The sequence below is a fragment of the Paralichthys olivaceus genome, chromosome 20, assembly GCF_024713975.1.
Source record: "Paralichthys olivaceus isolate ysfri-2021 chromosome 20, ASM2471397v2, whole genome shotgun sequence".
NCBI classification, from domain to species: domain Eukaryota; kingdom Metazoa; phylum Chordata; class Actinopteri; order Pleuronectiformes; family Paralichthyidae; genus Paralichthys; species Paralichthys olivaceus.
Window position 1 is genome coordinate 3,192,762 of NC_091112.1, and position 21,081 is coordinate 3,213,842.

The following is a 21,081-nucleotide window of genomic DNA, read 5'->3' on the forward strand; positions in this document are numbered from 1 at the left end:
TGGGGGACACACTGTCCATTCGCGCGAGCGGACCGTGTGAAAACAATCGCGCGTCGATGGTTCCGCTTTTGGCCGCGGTGGCATCGCTTCAAACCAGAAACCGATTAACTGCGATGAATCTGGATTAATAACGACTTCAATCTTATTTCGTTGTGTTTTTTTTGTTCGTAAAGGTTAAAATAATAATTAAAATCGAAGGGGGAGGAACCCCACTTCCCACGAGCAGGTCGAGTCCGCTGGGGAAATGGCTCCGTGTTGCACAAGCTGGTAAACAGCGTGTGTCCCGTCTCGTTCCCCGCTTCCTGTCCCGCCGCTCACCTGGGGACCAGCCGGCTCGTGCTCATCAGACATGGCCGCCTCTAACTACTCCCTGAGAGTCAACAGAGAGCTGCTGGACCCCAGCTTCGAAAGCTACAGGTTGTCCCTGGACGCCATCCCCACCTACAACGTGGAGCTGGATGCTGGTGAGAGAAACTCAGAGCACAGCTAGCGCGAGTGCTAGCTTAGCCCTGGTGCCAGACGTGACCGATTTAAAGGTCCAGCGTGGAAGATTGAGGTGAAAGGGAACTATTGGGAGACATTTTAATGTGGAATAATCCTCATGGTGTTTTCACGAGTTCGTTTCACCTAAATTATATGAATTGTAGTTTCCTTTACCCCAGAAAAGGCCCTTTATATTTAAATACTTTATATTTACATGGAGTGGACCCTCTCTACGGAGGCCGCCATGTTTTTTTACAGTCCACCAGACCGGACAAACTAAACACCTTTCGAGTTTTTATGACAACTGAAGCTACCACAGGTTCTCTGTCATGTTTGGAAGTGGAGGGTGAGGTGAGGGGGTGTTCAGCTGCAACGTGAAACTTCAACACCAGATATCACAAAATTCTACACACTGTACCTTTAATGAAATACACACATGTTAACAGTATGTTGATGAACATGTGTAAAGTAACATGGAGACGCATGTAGCTGTGAGCCAGTGGATTTAAAATGAGGTGGACTGATGAAGGGGTCCCTAATAAAATGACCTGCTATGTTTACTCCATTAATCAATTAGTCAATGTGCAGTATTTTGAGTGGAAGCTATATCGATAGTATATTGAATATTTTGTGTTTCCAGCCTTATTGAAGTTCCTCTTTGTAAAACACGACAACATGACCTGAATATCTCCAGTGTGTGGGTCCTTGGTCGAACAATATTTGACATTAGAGGTCCTCACTTTTTGCTGTGGAAAAATATTCGAATTTTCAGTCTTACCGACGTCTCACAGAGAAAACTGGTTTATTGTTTTATTGTTTAAACTATATTCAGACTAACTGATAATGACAATAATCATTAGTTGCAGCCTTAGATTGAAATCATTATTGAAATCAATTATTGAAATAATGATTCAGATTCAGGCGACCTAATTGATCCCAAGGACGACAATTCATCGATCCAATATGATACGTGTCAACAAACAAACCAACGTCAGCAGCACATCTAGATAATGATCATAATGCAAATATATAGTACTGTATATATACAGTGTACATAACTTACATTGCTCAGTGAAGAACTTTATCAGCCCCAGTGTCTTTGACTTCACCACACAACACAAGACAAGCACATAAAGCTGGTGATAACAAAAGAATGCTCACTTATAACATTGTGTATCTCTGTTTTGTATAAAAAAACGGTTTCACTAATTGTAGGTTCAAATGTTGTTGACTAAAAACTGATGTCTTATCTAACATGATACTTTTTCATTTGCATCCCAGTTGTGGAGGAAGTTAAGCTGAAGGATACTCAGTACACCCTGGAACACATGCGTGCCTTTGGCATGTACAATTACCTGCACTTAGATCCCTGGTATGAAGACAGCGTTTTGTTTGTGGACTGCAAAGGACGAGTTCTCAGTCTCACCGTCACTCTGGTAAGCTTCTAAATGCTCCCGGTTTTTCTTGATGGACCTTGTTCCTCGTAGGTATTTGACATATTTGTGTTGCAGCAACATGTGCGTGTATGTATTTTTAGTTTGTTGTTGTCACTATGGCCTTCAATATCCGTAAGGCAAATTCCTTTGTAGTTATTGTTCATGTCAAATGAAATGGTTATGACTGTGATGTTGTGGGAATATTGGTGCATCCGATGCACCAGTAGGTGGTGATCAAATACTTGTGAAACAGCAGCATCAGCCAACAATGTATTTCTGGCAGGTGTTGTCAAGAGAATTAGTCTATTATCTATATCTATTATTAACAAGCCAAATTATAATTTCAAAATCCCTTCCATTAATGAGGCTCATTAAAATCTACCTTACTTAGAATGTTCTTGCTTGAGATCATTTCAAGACTGAGAACATTTAAAAAGAAAATCCTTTGTTCATCGTATGAATTTAGCACAGTGATAAAGTTTTGGATGAGCCGTCTGTGGGTAATCACAGTGTTATGTGCATAAATGACTCTAAGTATTGATCCAGCTTTGTTACCCAGCACCAAGACACTGAGACGAGGAGCAAAATCAGCCCAATGACCTTTTCAACTGAGATCTCCTTAATGTCTAAGACATTAGCGACCATGATTAGAGATAATTGGTGTCACTTTGGTGTCTAAACTGGCCTGAATAATGGTCATCAGACTATAATCCTGTCCGGCTTTCAGTGGCGTCATTAAATGACTCTTTATGGAAATGTGTTGCTCAAATTCTAATTACAATCATCACATGGTAATTATCGTCCCTGGCAGGGCCCTTTGTGTACATTTGTGGGGAAGTGTCACCTTGCACATTGTGCAGATGTGGATCACTCTCTCTTTGGGCACTAACGGCAGCGATGGTGGAGAAAATGATCTCAAAGGTTGCATGATACATTACGGGCCGATATAATACACAGTGTCATGCACCATGGCAACAGCGCGGCAGCTGCTGTACAGTCCTTTTGATACACTGTTATTTCACGCTGTGAGTAATTGATGCTCATGTGGTGGCATATCTGTCTATTACTAAGACCGAGAGTCGTGAATCACTGCCAGGTCACATGGGCGGCCACATGACAGTTGGTAACTTCTTCTCTTTGTGATGAGTCCATGTTGTTGAGGGTGTATGTTGTAGGAATCATCCTGCTGCTATTTTATAAAAACAACATTATGGTAATCATCTTCCACTCAGTGTTTCTCATTTCAGGTTTTAATCGCAGAGTTTTTCTTTTGGGATTAAAGTGCCTGGTTTGAAATGAAGGAAGAAGTTCAAAGCTGCTCTGATGAAGTGTCTCTATTGGAGTCTTAGTGAGTCTTGACTGGACTGTTTAAAGAAAGTCATTTGGTTGGATGGGAGCTGTAACAGATACATGTCACCCATTCTACATTAGTCTGCAAATATGTTAGGGAAGTTTTGTGTGTTTCTTGGCTAGTTAGATTACACATAAACAAACTTTTGGTGCAGGGACGAGGGATGAGTCAGGGAAGACCTCATTCGATTCTGGTGCAGCTCTTTAAAAAAAAAAAAAAAAAAACCATTGTGAGAGTATTTTTCAACATTTTCTCAGTTTTTTCACAGAATTATGAAATTTGGTGCAGCTTGATTGTGCAGACTGAGTGTTGGGCCGTGGCTGACTGACATGTGTGTTGTAAATCCAGGACACTGCCCTCGGGAAGCCGAGAGAGATCTTCTGTACGACCGCTGAATCAAGCGAGTGTGAGAATCGTCTCTGTGCCTCCCTCAGCTTTACCTCCGCGACCTGGGCTGCTCTCTCTGACGGCACCGGCCGACTCTACCTCCTCCGCACCGGCAAGAGAGGAGATGGTTCCCATTCGAAGTGGGAAGTGAGTACATTAGCAAAAGACTCTGTTTTAAATAGTTTTGTGTGTTTGTATTATATAGAAATCTACCATAGAAAATAAAGTATATCAGAAGTGATAATTCATTACCTTTTAGTGACCTCTGACTTAACTCTCTCAAAAATCCAAAGGCAAGTAGCCAAACAGACATTCTGTCTGAGGCATGTCTCCGTGTAATCCTGTAATAGCAGTGCTGGTTGTCAACTGCTTTATTTGTTTGACACCATAATTTGATAGCAGTGTTCTTGTAATGCCATTTGCTCATTCCTGAGCACTGGGGGGAATGTGCAGGTGTTTTGAATGTCAATGAATGTCTACAAACATAGTTACAAAGAGTAAATTATGTTCTTGTATCGGAAGAGTCCAATTATTCTACAGAAAAAAACCTCAAAAGCATTTTTGGACAGTTATGTAAATTCAAGCCTCAGAAGCAGTTTGAGAAAAAAGCTCAGACGGCCGTTGGTAATTGGCTTGTAGTAGTGAGGAATGTTTTTTATAGGACGGGTCTTTGTGCACTTTATCCTGTTAACAAGCAGGCAATGGGGATTGGTTACAACTGAGAGTTCACTCCTGTGAACAAGCACACTCCATGTTATTCTAAAAGCCAAGTTCAAGACTGGAATTCGTAATGAAGATTTAATTAGTATTTGAATTTGTAAAGAAGATTTAAGCCACTCTGCCTCCACATGAGCTTTTCTTCATTTTATTTCGGCATTTTCCCCATTATCAACAGTAATCCTGCAAAAAATGACTGTATTTGCTGCGTCTGTGTCTGTAGCCATTGTTCAGTGAAGACCTGGGGGAACCTTTCACCATCCTCCACAGTGTCTCACATGTCCAGGCTGGACTCCACTCCATGGAGGTCCTGCTGCTCCGCATCCAGAAAGACCTGCAGGACACCAAGGGAAGTGGATACTCGGTGTCTCTGGAGTGGCTCACAGTCGCCAACGCTGCAGCACAGGGTGGGTGGTGCAGTGTTTATAAGAAAAGTCTGACATAAACAGTTCTGAGTCAGGGTATAAATGTCTGTACTTATCTTACTTTTGGGTATTTTCATTGTTTTTATATCGAGTAGAACACAGATATCCTCATTAATTAATAAATTAACACATACAAGGAAGTAAGTTTGACTTTAATTATCATGTCCCACATGAGATTAGTGTAAGCAAACATTGGTGAGAAGGATTTTCATTGAAGTTCTGAGCACGTGGTGCTAAAGACGGACACTCTGACTAATGAGTCAAAGATGAAGTAGACAAATACAAAAACAGAAGCAGCCTTTTGAGACTCCCCTCCTCATTTAGTCAGATTTAAAGATGCAGCATTTTGATTTCTGCGAGCCGGAGAAACCTCTTTTGTTTGTTGTCTCAATAATATACAAAGAAAATGGTGTAAAAAAATAAACTACTGTCAGGGTAAAATCCTCTCAAGTGGTATATGAGCTTTAGTAACAATAACTTCACAAGATCGTGCTATAGCACAGTTTGATTTATAGAACATTTGATTTATAAAACAGACGCACATTATGCACAACTTGATGTCATTTGAGAAGCAAAATCCTAAACACAGTATTTTCATAAAAGCTGGTATGACGGGTAGATTTTGTTCATTGAGACAATTCCTGTGAAAAGCTGTATGAAGATAGAATAAAAATTCATATATTGACTGGAAGGCAGTTAAAACCTTTGCTCATTGTGTAAGGAGTGATGGGAATCCAGTGAAATAACTCTGACATGAGGGTTGATGCTGTTTCTCCTGCTCACTGTCAGAGTTTAATAGAAAACAAAATTACATTCCTGGTTCTCATAACCGTATCATTTGGTTTCCACATGCAGGTCAGGAGAAGAAGTATGAGGTGAGGAAGAGGAGAGTCCTTCGGGGGAAGTCGGTGCCTCACTACGCAGCTGTGGAGCCGCAGGGGAAGGGACTCATGGTGGCCTCGGAAAAACCGTTTGTCTTCACGCACGTGGACGGTTGTGCTGTGGAGCAGAACGACTCGGAGCCCATGGAGGTGGAGAAGACAGGTGGGTCAGAGGTGCTTCTGGGAAATACTGCCAGTCAGTACAATAGTAGAAAGTTATTAGTGTGACTAAAGACGAAACAGCTCAGCCACATATTTTTAAATAATTGTTATCTACTACTACCTGTTGTTTTTCCATGTTAGAGATAACAGCAGATAACTGTGTTTTTAAAATACTACTATACTTCTTCCTGAGCATTCTGTCCGCGTTCTGGGGGTTTTAGAGAATATCCAGAAATAATATATATGTAATATATATAAATATTTTATTGTGTGAATTGCTTTTTAGCCAAATTAGTCATTTTACAGCTGCAGAAATACTTTGTCCTTTTATCAAATGAGGCGAAAGGATCAAGAACATGACAAAGAGTCATTACTAGTTTAATGTTATGTGTCAGTAAAATTTCAGAAATCAGAGTTTATTGCTCGTGGAACGAGAGAGTTTTTACTTTTATTGCACAGTCGTAAATCTCCCGGCCTGAAGGAAGGGTTTCAAACTAACAACTGTGACTCAGCAGATTCCATATCAAGTAATCAAAGAGAAGCTTCCATATGATTCACTTCCTTCACCAGCTGGTGGGGAACTTTGTGCACTGGGCTGGTTCTATGTTACAAATCTTCATTTGTGTTGTTGTTATTATATAAAATACTGATGAGTTGATTTTAATGTGACCAGTGACCTAATGCACAAAAAAAAAAACTGCTCCCATGCCTTTAAGTGGGTGGTTAAAAAGCCTTAAATTAAAAATGCACTGCGTCATGATAAAAATACACCTACGCTCACAGGAACACTTGAACTCCAATTTCACGCATGAGTTTTAAGAACACTTGTACTCACAGTGTTGTTCGAGCTTTTGCAAATAATTAAATTCTGCTATTTTTGGTTCACCATCATTTGTAATGAAATGAAATTTCCTCGTACAGTTGCATTTGCTTGTTTTTCCATCAAGCTACATTTACTTCTGCTTATTACCTGGGAGAGGTCGAGAAGACAAATCGTCATAGAAACGCCTCAGGAGAAGGTTATCAATAAACTACTGATAATGATTTTGACAAGAGAAGACATCGAGGGCTTCTTTCAGGAGTAATGATGCTTTGTTTCACAGCTACACTGGATTCTTGTCTTGGCTCTGAAACTCTATAACCACATCACAGAGATGTTTGTCTCACCAACACAACTTTTCTACACAAAATGTTCAGCGACTGTCTGAACAAAAGAAACCTGAACGTTCATATGCAACTGGTTTTTATCCCTTTTTGCAGCTTTTGCACTCAGACATGGCAGCGTGTGTGTGTGTGTGTGTCAGTCACCGGTGCAGAAGCAGAATAATGGTGGCTTTTTAGCCAATCCTTTTATCAGCGCTCTGCCTCTCTCCTTTTAAAGAGGAAGAAGTGGATTAGATGGTGAGAGAAGAGACTTCTTCAAAGACACTTGGAAGTAATGAGGGAGGAAATACTAAGGAGGCCGGACAGATGGAGGTGACTTGATGCTGTGCTGTGCAGGAGAAGTGCAGATATCCACATAAAATACTGTATGGATCCAAATAAACGGTTGGAAAAGCAAATAAAAAAACTGTCACGATGGATCATTCATACAAGTGGATGGTTTGAAAATACATGTCTGTTCAAACCGACAAGTTTAAAAGAGCTGAACTCCGGAGAAAGCAGAATAATATTGGGAACTGAAGTGAAAAGAAAATTTGGCAGTTCACGTCTCTCCTTCTCATTAGGTTCTTTGTTGATTCAGTCGAAAAACAAAAGGTGATAATGAACACGTCTCCGTTCCTCACGTTCCTGCCAGATATGGATCGGGTCTCATCACAACTGGACCGGTTTAGTGCTCAGGCTTTGCCAGTAATCACAGAGTGGTGTCGATACAGTTCACACACACAGATCTCTCCAGAGGTTGTAGAAGAGGAAATTGGCAAAGAGTCGTCTGTATATGAAGATTAAACTGATTCAGCACAGACTTTACTCTCTCTCCTCTATCATAATATGCTTCATCATTCTTTTTAACTTTAAAAGTTTGCTCTAACACTAGCCTGAATTTAAAAAGTTTCTTTAACTTATTGCTGACTGTGTTTTTACTCTTTTTAGAATTAGAGCACAACAGGATTTTTTCAGACTGAATGCAAAAAGTGTGAATGATCCTCAGCCGCCTCTCACGTCTGTAGTTTGCATTAAAGTCCTTCAGCTTTTCTTAGCTGGTGTGATCCCTCTTAGAAAATATTAAGCTGATTGTTCCTGATTTAAATTTGGTGTTTCCTGCACTGTTGAGCTACGGTCACTGTGCTTTGCTCCTCTTGAAATTTTGAGCAGCTACTTTTCATCCTATAGGCCAAAACCCCAGAAGCTGTAGCCTGAAAGAAAATAATGCATGAATCCCCCTTCAGATCAGAAATGGATGAAAAGGGCTTTGTTGATAAAAGATGGACTCAATGGGACTAAACTTTATAAATATTTATCAGAGAACAACCTTTCTCCTGTTCAGAGGAAGCAGACATGCAGCCACTGTATTTGTGATTTAAGTTTTCAAGTGCCACCTGAACTGTCCCTCAATTTATTAAACTGCAGTTATGGACTTCCTACGAAAACCCACCTTCTCCAATGCTGCTCAAGCTTTTCAAATTCTTTGAGTTATTATTTATTTCTCTCGGACTCGAAACACTCATGCAGAAGTCACTGACGACGATGGCGGACGTACGTGCCATGCAGATTTTAATTCCAGCTGATGAGAAATAGCCCTGTTTACCATCGCAATGTTGAGCGATGCTTTTAATGAAAATCTCCAGTCAGCACCTGGACTGGATCCACGTCGAAACCAGCTAATGTGTTTCTTGGCCTGTGGCCCGAACATGGCTCTAAATTTGATTGAAATGTTTTAAGTGGTGTTGGAGAGCTCGTTCTCACCAGCAGGTAAACACTGAATCACAGAAGGTCATGGGTTCGTTCTCAGCAGAGGCAACAAGGAAAAAAAAAAAAACCGAATCAATGATTTGTTACAGCGGCTGTGAGATCCATTAAACTGTGTCACATTTACAGTTATTTAGTGTTTTTGTAATAGACTTCCATCTGCTGTAGAGTTGTCTGTATGTTTACTGATTTAAAAATGTTTATTTCCTTAATGCAAGTTTTATATATTTGGTTTTATTAGATAAAATGTAAAATATTATTATTATTATTAATATCATGAGGGTTTCAATGACGTCTTAAGAATCATTGCCACTTTTTGTAATGTGCATATTAGATGATACATGGAACATTTTCCAATTCCCTAATATCTGCATCTGCTGAAGATTCAACTGTATTTCCATTTAATTCTTCGTGTTATTAGATGTTTTATGTGTGACTCAGTCACAGCTGGTGCAGGTCTGTCTTTAACTTAATCATCATACATTTCTCTCCCATTTGAACTCAGATCCCATTTACTTCTGGCAGCAGACCGGGGAGGACATCACGGTGTGTGTGCGAACGCCCGAGGGCGTCACCAAAGAGGAGGTGCAGTTCACACTGACGGCGGACAACATCAGCATCGGAGTCCAGGGTTTCTCTCCTTTACTGGAGGGCCAGATGTTTGCATCTGTTGACCCTGAAGCCAGCGCCTGGATCATCAGAGACGACAAAAGGTTCGCAGCCTGGACTCTACACAGTTGTTGTTCTTGAGTTGTTCTTTGTTTGCAGCAGTGACAAAGGAAACCTCACACTTTTTTCACTGGCGTTCTCAGTCTGTTATCAAAACCATACATTTCACGTACTGTAAAGAATCTGCACACCTCCTACTCACAGATTTACCCTCTACATGTGTAGGGACTGGGAAACTTTTATTGACGATCACCCGAGGAAAAACTTCTTTCTAAAGTGCCACCTCGTCTCATCTTGCTGTGACCCTGGTCACCGCGTTTTCAGCGCCAGTCGCTCCTCATAGGTTTAAGTGAATTGGCTCCTCACAGCAGCCTCGCGTAGACCAGTGCGTTGGCTCTGCATCAATCCTACGCAGAAGTATAAACTGCTCCCCACTGTGAGATGTGGGGATGAGATTCTATCTCACACTGTGTGATGCACTCGCCTCCCCAGCGTTTACCAAGAATGTATTTTAATGAAGTGTGTGTGAAGGTGACGGTGTTCAGGTTGTGGACCAACTGTCTGTCCACTTTTTAAATTACATCCAGTGTGATGGCAAAGCTATAAAAAAAAAAAAAAAGAATGGAGGGAGTTTTCATAAGCACTGAATCTGTCCAGTCGTCAATACGAGTTGAGTCATATCTCCTAATTATAGTCCTTTCACCTTCTGTTTCAGCTCTCCATCTCTGCTTCCTGTTCCTTCAATAGGAGTCCTTCAATGCTCCATTCAGTGTAAAAACATGTTACATAGTCTGTTTCTGATCATTCTTGAAAAGTTTGAAGGTTGTCGTGTGTCTGAGAAAGAGAGAGGACACCTGCGTCACTTCGTCTGTCTCGTTTAAGAGAACAGGACAATAATCTATAACTGACTGTGAAGTGGACACAAGTGTTTATCCTGGAAGCATTATTTTTTACCTCCGCCAAGGAGGTCATGTTCTGTTTGTTGGTTCCACGAGCTGGGTTGAAGGATGAGACATTAACCAGGAAAAAAAAAAATGAAAATCCAGATCTAGTTCATTCAGATGTGCTTTCCTGAAGGGACTGTTGGGCCTTGGCGGAGTTATGTGCTCTGCTTTGTGCCATTCCAGTTTATTTTGTATTATTTAAACTCATCCCTGCTAATCTACCAAAGATACATTTTGACCATCATGCAGCATTTAGTGGATGATGAAGCCGGTGAGACTTTCTCTCTGTCTGTGTATCTTCTGTTTCATGTCCATCTAGATGTTCTCTTCAGCTGTGAATATCTCAACGAAATCACACGTTCATTCTGGGTGTTGACTGTGTTCTTTCAAGGAAACACAAAGGACATTATGGCCCCCAGCAAAATGCAGATTACTAGATTAATTCCAAGTGTTGAAAAAATGAAATCGAGTAGGTTTGTCTCATCTGTGCATCGTGTCTGCAGACGTGTAGCATCTGGACGTTCATTTACAATGTAAATATCTTCATTGTGCATGTTTTTCAACACTAATGAGTTCTGCTCTTTATAGATCAGACGCTGAGCTCCATCATGCTCTCCTTTGTCCTGAGCCGAATTAACAAGCTGCCCATTGTGTGTCTTTCATATCTTCTTATATTGCACACATGGACTATTACACACTTTCTCTCTGTATAATAGAGGAGGGTTGATTCTGAGCATTTGGCTGACTATTTTTATACTTGGCAAAAAAAAAATCTTGTTTTACGAGGTGATGAAAAATAAATAATCAAAAAAAATTGTATGAATTACCAGGGAAGGGTTCTGATCCGGTTGGCAAAATATATTTTTTTTTATCTTTAGTAAAGAGCAACGAAGACAACATTTAGGTATCTTCTCAGGCCTTCTCATTTTGAAATGTCTCAATATTTTCTGTTTACAAATGACAATGATTATGTTCATTGGCTGAGTAAAAACATTTTGTGATGAATCCAGTAACAAATAACAGGATAAAGCATAATTCAGTATGTTCTCCTCTTAACAATGGGAAAACGTGTGACGTTCACAAAATGCATAAACGCAAACATTATAACAAAGAAGATAATGTCATTCAAATGTTATTCTAATTCATTCTCATTCCTTGAATCTATACACAATGACCTTCATTAACATCTTTGGGTGAAACCCTGAGAATTAATGACCAGGGTCGCGTGTCCCTGTGATGAATCTAGGCACACACGGCCCATTCTAACCCGTTCATGGAAAAAATCTGTAAATCCTCACATCTGAGAGCCTGCAGCTATCACTTCCATGGAATGTTTGCCTGAATGAATAATTGTATAACTGCTGCAGCGCCAATCAAAACACATTTTACTTCTAAATTTCATAACAACAATAAGTAAGTGATGTACGAGGCCAGATGTCGGGCAATTTCCTGAAATTGTGGAAAGCTGAGATTCTGGCTCTCCAACTGATCACTAGCACTTTGAATGATAGAGGACATGTGACTGTGTCCTCAGCCTGGAGGTGACCCTGCAGAAACGCAGCGAGGGACCCATGTGGCCGGAGCTGGTGATGGGGGACAGGAGAGGGGAGTACGTGATGAGTGACGAGCAGGCCGCCCTTATCCACGAAAGACTGACACACCTCACCTCCGAAGACCTGGTGAGGACACAAACAACTTCAGTGTGCCCGGAACTACCTCAAATGACAGAAACCATTATTTGACCCACAGGGATTAATAAAGTGTTTCTGATTCTGATACTGCAGCCAATCACCAGGGGGCGATCAAGATGATTCGGCTTCACTTTTGGGTGCTTTCATCTTTCTTCTTCTACATGAATAAATAAAAACAATGTATGAGAAGAAAAACTTTAATGACCAAACAAACCCTGTTTGAAAATATCCGCAGCTTTGTCCTCACTTTTGTTTTCTAAGGAGTTTTCCTCCTCACGTTCCACACGGTTTTTATTAAGTCCATCCCTTCCTCCTCCTCCTCCTCCTCCTGCGTGGCCCCTCACCTCTGTCTCTCTCCTCTTCAGCTGCTCTGAGCCTCTTCTTCCTGACGTCTTGTACACAGCGTCCCCAGAGTCGCTCCCAGTCTAACTTTGGGTGGCATTTTTATCCGCTTCCTTTCTCACCCTCACCCTCCATTAGTATCATCCAGGCCCACTCGGGGCCTTCAGTTCAAATCAAGCCTTTTACATGCTAATAAATGCAAAGCAAGTGTAACTGAAGCCTCTGACTTGTTCTCCTGTTCCTCCTTTTTTGTACAGAACGGAAACCCAGACAAGGACAAGCCCCCTTGTAACTCCCAAGAGCTGGAGGATTGTGATGTGTTCCCAGAAGACAGCTCCAGCCTTACACACTTTGACGCAGAATCGCTCAAGCCCACTCGGGTGGTGAGTAACATCTCCCCTCCTTCCCCTTGTGAACGCTTTGTTTTTCCAATCCTTTGAGCTCAAGCGCTCCTGTTTAACATTTTGAGTCATTTCTGTCGCCTCTTCCCATCGGTCATTCCCCTCAAGTGTGCCGTTTGATACCTGATGCTCGCCGCCTCGATAAGAGCGTGTTTTTATTCCGCCCAGCTCGCAGTGAGTGAGCCACCGCTGGCCTTGACCTTAACAAGCCACTTCACCAGAGAGCTCCACCGAAGCCTAGTAAAGAAAGAACAGGCTTACCCACTTCATTAGCAGCACATGTCCTCGTGTCTTGAATCGCAAGAAGTCGCACAATAGTAGCCGATGTCTATTTTCATCAATTCCCATGAAAGATTACGTTTGTGCAACATGTCACTTTGCAGTTATTTGAGCGGTTAAACAACAAGTCCTGCACCTGAAAAGTTTCTTTTCGGTTGTTGATGCAACAAAAGTTAGATTTGCTTTGAAATGGGATTCATCATCCATGTTTATATGCAGTCTATGACACTAACAAAGAAGTGTTGGCGTTTGCTGTTGTGTGTTAACATTTCCATCCACAGGATCCGACTGCTAACACGGCTCAGAGGCTCATATCTGAAGGAAAACACATTTGATTTCCAGTTTGAGTGAAGAACGTGTTTTTTCAGAGTAAAAGCAAAAGCATATTCTCAGGGTAACAAACAAGGAACTCGTCTTTTCCATTATCACACGCTTGTTATGTAAGCTTTCATTTCATTTCACATTTTATCGCTCTGTAAACCTTGTTTTTTTTACCTGGTGAACATTCATGAGGTTTCACAACAGGTGACCTTCAGGGGAAGCTGTGGTTGGAAGGAGGTTTGCAAACATTTAATCTGAAATGCTACCATGAAATTCCAGCCTTGTTTTTCTTCTTTTTTTTTTTTTTTTCATCACTATTATTTTTCAACATGTCTTAGCAGTTGGAAGGTTTTGTGCTTAAGAAGAGAAATGATTGAGGCCGGTGGAAGCCTGTCTTCGATCTCCATCTGGAAAAATGGCCACATGCGTCCTTCTCTCGCCATTGTTGTTTGCCCCAAGGTTAAAAACACATGTATCACGTGTTTCAGATTTTATTGAAGACAGGAAAACATGTGTTCCTTAGATGGAAGCGATACATGACACTTTGTACATAAACATAAATTCTCTTACATATGTATTTTGTTTGAAGCAGCTCAACCTCTGTATTATGTTGAAAATGCCAAATAATGAGCATAAGTGAAGATTTTTCTTTTCCCACACAGTTTTCAAAAGCTTCAGTCTTTTTTGGACATTAGTCTGTGTCCGTTCTCTTTCTGTTTCATTTGCACAAAATGATCTTTGTGTTTATGGTTATGAATTCTCCATCATGAAAACTCTCGTCCTTTCATAATGTAATGAAAGGCTAATGAGTGTTCTGTGGTGATGAACAGCTGGACGTGTATAAAAAGCCTTTTATGTTTCTTCCCTCTGCAGAAAGTACAGACAGACACGCAGCTGCCATTATGATCATATCCGTATACCGTTAGCCATTTGAAGGGCAGTCGGGTCTGTTTGTTCTGCATGTGTGTGAACATGTGAGTGTCTACAGGTGTGTACACGTGCGTGTGCGTGTTTGTCTGTATCCAGGAAGGTGTTTCTTCACTTCCTACCCACGCTGAATCCCCTTTAATGCTTCCGTTGCTCACTGACCAGTAGGACACTTGCTGAGCTTTTATTCAGTTTATAACTTTGGTACTTCTATCAATTTGTGTTTCTCTTTGGTTCCGATCCGAGTTGAAAAGACGTCAAATGGGTTTACGCGTGTTCTCCAGAGGGAAGTTGTTATTCATACCATCCATGTCTGAAAAACCTTTTATAATGGACTCTGTCTGTAGACCTGGTAACTGTAGTTTCTGCTTTGGCTCTGGAAATATGAGTCCACGGATGCTCATATTTGTGTTTTCTTGAAATCTTTGAAATCATGTATAATTACTTATAGCACAAAATCTAAACTAAATATTTACCAATGTTAATTCTTTAAGTTGAGGACACTTTTAATAAAGTTACTCCTATTTTTTTTTTAACATGCTGTTTGTCTGCAGGTGTCTGTATTTGACTCCGGGCTGCAGATCTCTTTTGGTTTGAAGAAGAAATAACTTGAGTAACTTTGATGTGTTTTCAGCGTGTTGGTAAATAAATGATGTAGGCGATCTCCTCAGGTCGGTTTCAGGCAGGAAGCTATCGCATCGAGCGCTGTAGCTCTTGAAAACTACAGGAATGAATCCGAACGTAACACTGCTTTGGAATGGTGGGATCATTTCTATGCAGCACCAGTATGTAATCCCTTCATGAATATACTTACACATACACAGGTCTCACATATTTTTAGATAGGTCTTAATTATGTTAACATTCATTAGAAGCTACTTTTTTAGGCAGCATGTAAACTTTATGTAATGACTCTGTGAGTTACTTAGGTACAGATATTAACACGCTGTAATAAAACTGATCTTCTACAAACACTGACAGAATTTATCTCGCTTCACTCGGCTTCGCTGTTGGAAAGATAATGGACACTGTCTCTGTCTGTGATTGATAAAACCTGTATCTCTGCAGTGCCAAGAAAAATCATCATAGATTTCAGACACAAACATGGTGTGAAACCTGTGCTGGTGGCAACCAGGACGTCTACGACCCCACAAGGTTTTTAAATCTAATATCGCCTGGTTTTTCTCAGGCACCCTGATATTTTATTTCCACATTCATGATCACGTCAGACCGGATGACAGGAAGCTTTCACTTGATGCAATTTATTTAACAGTTGAACTTTGGCTGTTTTTTTTAAAGGAAAAAAAAAAAAACGTTGTCCAGCATCTCGAGCACGAGAAAATTCTTGAGTAAACAACTGTGTGTCCTTTGTACGTGAAGGCGAGCGAGCTGCAGAATCACAGGGACATGTCGGCCGCAATGACGGAGAGTTGACATTTCAGCTGTTATTAAAGACATCTGGCCTCCGTGTGCAGGTGCATTTGCTTTTGATTTCTTAATGTCAGATTCTCATTTCCTGTCCTCCGGCTACAAAGCCTGTAAATCCCTTTGATGAGAAGAAACAAGCATTCGCTAAAAGCTTTTCCAGCCTGAGTCACACAGATACAGTTATTTATTCTCAGTGCTCGTCTCTGCTGCATCTAATTGTAGTATTTATGTTGCGTACATATATACATAAAGTGCAGTACTGGAAGACGAGATTTATTTGAAAGAAAATAAGTATGTCTTTGCAGTCAAGTTAGTGATGCTGCGGAAATAAGACCGTCACAGTCAGTGTCATTATAGCGTGTGAGAATAATCATTTGTGTTTTAAGCCCTTTCTTAAAACGTACCTACACCAGATTGTTCATTTAAATTAAATCTTTCTTAGTATTGATTTGTAACACTGGAATCAGCGGGAAGCTATTTTCTGGATTCCAGAGGTGAGTCTGTCGCTCTGTTCTGCTACAGTTCACTCCTCTTCATTCAATCCGCTTCACTCCGCTTTTATTCTCTCGTCACTTTCGCCGTGTTTACTTTTTTGTGAGGGTTTTGATTGCAGTGGGTTATAAAGAAAGACGTGAACCCTCATACCTGGGAGAGTGAGCAGGCCAGAGGCTGCTGGAAAAGGTTTTGCTCGACAATAGTTTAGAAAAAGCCTCATGGTTGGATTTTAACTTTTTTTTTATTAATTTTTTTTCAATGAATCTCAGAGGAAATGGTTTAACTTTGCAAGACTCTCACCAGCAGACGTCAACAGAGTCATGTATTAGTCAGAGTAACACTGCTGAGTCACTGACTTTGAAAAGGTGGGAAAGTCTCAATGAAGGAAAAATGATTTTAGAGCGAATCCTGAAATTACGTGTGTGTGTGAGAGAGAATTTTTAATAATGGTGGCACAGAGATGACTTCGCTGTTTCTATACGTCTTTATCAAACAATAAGTTTGAAGTCACAGCCCACGCTCACACCCAGAAACAGCAGAAGCTGATTTCATCGATTGATGATATCCTTCGGTACCGAACAGGAACCAAGCGTCGAAGTCGCTGTCTCGACACTGACTGATGAAACCTGTTTGTAACTACACAGGTCTGATGAGCCATTTCCCCGTTTCATTCTGAAAACTTCCTCAGTAAGAAGAAATTAATGACGTGCAAGTTTTAAAGCAAACATTTCCGATTCTTTTTAAAAGTCTGTGCAGCACAACAACAAAAGAAGAAGTGAAATCACAGAAAGTATCTCATCACTCCCACCGAGGCATCGGTTTACTTCTACGTTTGTTTGTTAGTTTGTTAGTTAGCAGGATTACGAAGGATGAGGGAAAGAATCAGGCATGTTTAGATACGTGTTCGTGTGAAATCTGGTGCAGATCCAAACAATAATCTGGATCCAGTGAATTTAAATGAGGAGGAGATCAGGGGCTTCGACCCCTGAATTGGAACAAAGCTCATCAGTCTGTGGTCCAGTCACATTTTATATCAAATTTAAAATAAACAAAACACTTTCTTTAATTGTTTTAGCTCAAATGTCCATGAAACACAAATCAAACATGTGTATGAAGCTGTTAATGAGACATTCCTTTGCCCTCCACGACATCAACTCCTGATCTGAGTCAAGCTGGATCATCTTTATTGAAGGACCTTGTCAGAAACCGACATCATCGTCAATCAACAGGCTGCCCTGAAGTTCGGAGCCATCGTCTGTTATCATCTTGCGCCAAATCAAACACAAGTGGCAAGAAAAATGGGTTTTGGAGTGGAGGAGTGATGGCTCGCTAAACGGCCTGTCATCACGCGCAACATCAACCCCCAACATGCAAGGCTGGTTTATGCAGAGTTTTCAATGCCTGTCAAGTGCGTGTTGAGATGGGCGGGCCCGCGCTGCCTGACAGACACGTTGGCAGTCGGCTCCGCAGGATGTGGGCCGACAGCCGAGCGAGGGATCGGTGTGAGGAGCCAGATGTCGAGGAGAGATCGTGTCACAGCAATGATCGTTTTCTGTCCAAAACAAATCGGACCAGAATAGCAGCAAAGCGCACACAGGCCATTACGTCAAGCTCATTCATCGGCCTGAGCCATCTGGGCTGCAAATAGAAGGTTGTGATCACACACTGTTCAAAATACCAAAATAATCGCCCATCGAGGCCACGGTGAATTTTAAAATGAGATCAGCTACAGGCAGGAATCTGAATTTTGATAATCCAGGTTTTTACTCTCAAACTACTTCACGTGTCCAGAGTCTCGCACTTCAAGTCCTCAAATCGATGAGTCACAGAGAATAAACTTCAGTTGACCGAAGTTTCAGCTCCTTGTGTCTGTTTCCCTCCTCTCTCCCTCTCTCCAGGTGAATCTAGGCAGCCACCAGTACCTGTTCACCGTGGACGTGAACCCCTCTGAAATGCCGTGCCTCTGCCTGCGACACGACGTGGACGCCCTGGTGTGGCAGCCGCGTCCTGACCAGCCCAGTAACATGTGGGAGCACGTCGCCACGTTCAACGCTTTGGGTGAGTATACGTGAAAACCCTCAGAGAAAAAATTTTCACTGTGAGGAACAGTGTGTGAATCGTAAGAGATGCACAATATATGAGGTGCAGTGAGAATATGAAATAAACACAGACCAGAAATACAAAAACAAAAAAAAAAAAGACAGATCGATATGTTTCAGCTGCTGGAATCACACGGCAAACAAGTGAAGACGCTTGTTTGGACGAGCTCACAAATACTGAAATTAAAGGTTAATTTTCATCGTGAATCAATCGCTCATGTCCTTGGTATTTGCTGTGAGCTTCTGGAGTCTGACCCGCGTGAGAGAAACTAGATTTTATTCATATATATCTATCTACTCTGTGGTTGTCTGAGGTCTGAGCAGGAAAACTCAGACCTGCCTTGTAGCATGAACACACAAATAAATATGTGAAGAGCATCATTCACAGAAACAGAATATAAACCATTCGAATCTCTCTGGACAGTAAAACTTGCGCCTCGTAGCTTTAACATTGTCTGATGTCGTGAGACTTGTTGCGTTAATTTAACACCACGTCTCGAATCCTTCGTGTCTCGAGCCCCGTCTCTGTCTCTTTGTCTCATTCATCTACTCCTCTCTCTCGTTAGTCAACAACAGCTTCTGTGTTTTATTTCAATTTTCCTCTCTGAGAGGTTTGACATCTTCACTCGTCTGTTTTTAACACCGTCTGCATCAACCAGTTTTAGAGCGCAGATGGATCCCGGGTGATATTTTCAGAGGGAGTCGAAATTAGGCTTCCGAGGAAAAGGTTCATCGTGTGTTCCTAAAAATCAAGCTTGTTAAAACGCAATAAAAAAGGACTCCACATGAATGAGTGTCTGTTAAAGTGGCTTTTAGAGGATCATTAAAAGTTTGTATGTACTAGAAAACTGTTATTCTGCTAGAAGCTCGGATAATGAAGCTTTTAGTGAAGGAATGTTTTTGAGAGATAATGAAACAAAGTAATGGGTTTTGTTGTTGACTGTGCTGCTGAGGCTTTAAGAGGTCACATTATGTTTTCAAACTGGCTTTGGTAAAACTTTGTTCTGCTTATCGGCATCCGCAAATACACGAGGATCCGGTATTATCTGTGCGATGACCCGACAGTTCAGAACACAAATACTTCAAATTACAAATGCGAGGACGTGAGGATCTGATTTAAAGCCCTCCTCACGTTTATTCAAGTCACCTGTGGAATGAGCGAAGACGAGGCCAAAGGAAAAGCACGAAACACAGAAACGGTTTCTCAGTGTGGACACTTTTTTAACTGATTAAAAAAAAAAAGATCCTCTCTGTCTGAATCACGCTTTTCTGTTTTTTTTCTCGCAGGCTACGTTCAGGCATCCAAACGGGATAAAAAGTTTGCGACCTGTGCTCCAAACTTTTCCTACGCTTCGCTGTGCGAGTGTCTCCGCCGCGCGTTCATCTACCGGCAGCCGGCGCCAGTGGAGACGGTGCTCTTCAACCGGAAGCAGGGTCGGCAGATAGGACAGGTTGCCAAGCAACAGGTGGCCAGTCTGGACTCCGACAAACCCATCCTGGGATTCAGAGCGACCAATGAGAGACTGTTCATCCTGACCTCCGGTAACCTCTTTGTTCTAAAGGTCAATAATAATTAGATCCCCTTGGAGTGGATATCTCATTACGCTCTTAGAGTCAGATCATTCCAAACTGAAGATGTTTTATCTGCGACATCTGAAAAACAAAACGTCCTTATTTGTAAATTTGTTCTTCACGTGTCGGCGATGAGATCGATTTCCTCGTGTTTCACATTTTAAGTCTGTGTCAGAAAAATGTCTGAGATCAACAAACTGAACTGACAAATTGTGGTGATTATCATTCACAAGCTGAGGTTTTCAAAATAAACTTCCATGAGACATGTGTTACTTTGCCACAGTGTTTTAAAATGTTTTTTTTTTTTTTGTGGATCTGAAAGTTCTGCGAAGTGAAACAGCGTTACATCACGATACCCCACATTTTCATTATGCGCTCCAGCAGCTAGTCTGGCACAAACACAACCGGGTGAATCGAGAGCGGAAGCCGACTCACGCAACAGAGTCGCCCAGCCAATCAGAGGGGGGGGGGGGGCCTAAAGAGGCAGCAGCGGACAGAATGAGGATAGGGATGTGTTTCCTGAATATATAGAAAATAAAATAAAATGATCTCATAACTCCCATTTTCTGATAATGGATCATTCACAAACATTTTCAGTTTTATGAAATCCAGTGTAGAAAAACTGTACAACTGTATAAATGTGTCTGTAAGGAACGGCTGTGTGTGTTACAGTCTCCATCATCAGTTGTAGTAACTTGTTGGGGGGGGAGACGAGGAGGAAATCCTTTTTTTTTTTTTTTTTTTACAATCATCACTGTGGGAATATGAAAGAAACAAAGCTGCATTTCCATTAATTTGCATAAACATGATCACAAATCCCACCGGCTCTTTTTGCATTAAACTCCATCTTGAAGGAAACAGTCGGACTTGAAGCTTTAAATCTCAAGAGGTCTGAACATTCAATCACGTCTTTTCTTAATGTGGTTTTTCTTCTCTTTATTCTGGTGGTGATGGTTATTTGAAAGGAAGAGCTACTCGCTCGCAGTACGTCTATAAATACTCAGATGGATACTGATGCGCTTTTTCTCCGGGCTTTTATACCAGAGTGCATCTGCTACTTGGAAACCTGGGATTCAAAATAGACAAAAGTTCACGTTTTAAACTTTTCTACTTCCCCTCCATGGAAACCGCAGCTCGTGAATCCTCATCCTCCACATCTTGA

At 41.3% G+C, this 21,081-nt stretch overlaps 1 protein-coding gene across 1 annotated transcript; it reads left to right on the top strand.

The window, feature by feature from the left end:
* Positions 1 to 328: 328 nt before the first annotated feature.
* On the top strand, positions 329 to 20,195 carry nudcd1 (NudC domain containing 1). Its single transcript, XM_020104411.2, has 10 exons — positions 329 to 464; positions 1,765 to 1,919; positions 3,619 to 3,804; positions 4,598 to 4,781; positions 5,655 to 5,843; positions 9,258 to 9,465; positions 11,900 to 12,044; positions 12,656 to 12,781; positions 18,147 to 18,306; positions 19,635 to 20,195. The coding sequence occupies exons 1-10, from the start codon at positions 350 to 352 to the stop codon at positions 19,922 to 19,924; spliced, it is 1,758 nt and encodes a 585-aa protein (XP_019959970.2). The 5' UTR covers positions 329 to 349; the 3' UTR covers positions 19,925 to 20,195.
* Positions 20,196 to 21,081: the final 886 nt, after the last annotated feature.

Bases quoted from the DNA above. Each gene is read 5' to 3' on its own strand.
- nudcd1 (XM_020104411.2), top strand. From the start codon at position 350: ATGGCCGCCTCTAACTACTCCCTGAGAGTCAACAGAGAGCTGCTGGAC. The intron at 3,805-4,597 runs GTGAGTACATTA...CTGTGTCTGTAG, and splicing joins GTTCCCATTCGAAGTGGGAA to CCATTGTTCAGTGAAGACCT. The intron at 5,844-9,257 runs GTGGGTCAGAGG...ATTTGAACTCAG, and splicing joins CATGGAGGTGGAGAAGACAG to ATCCCATTTACTTCTGGCAG.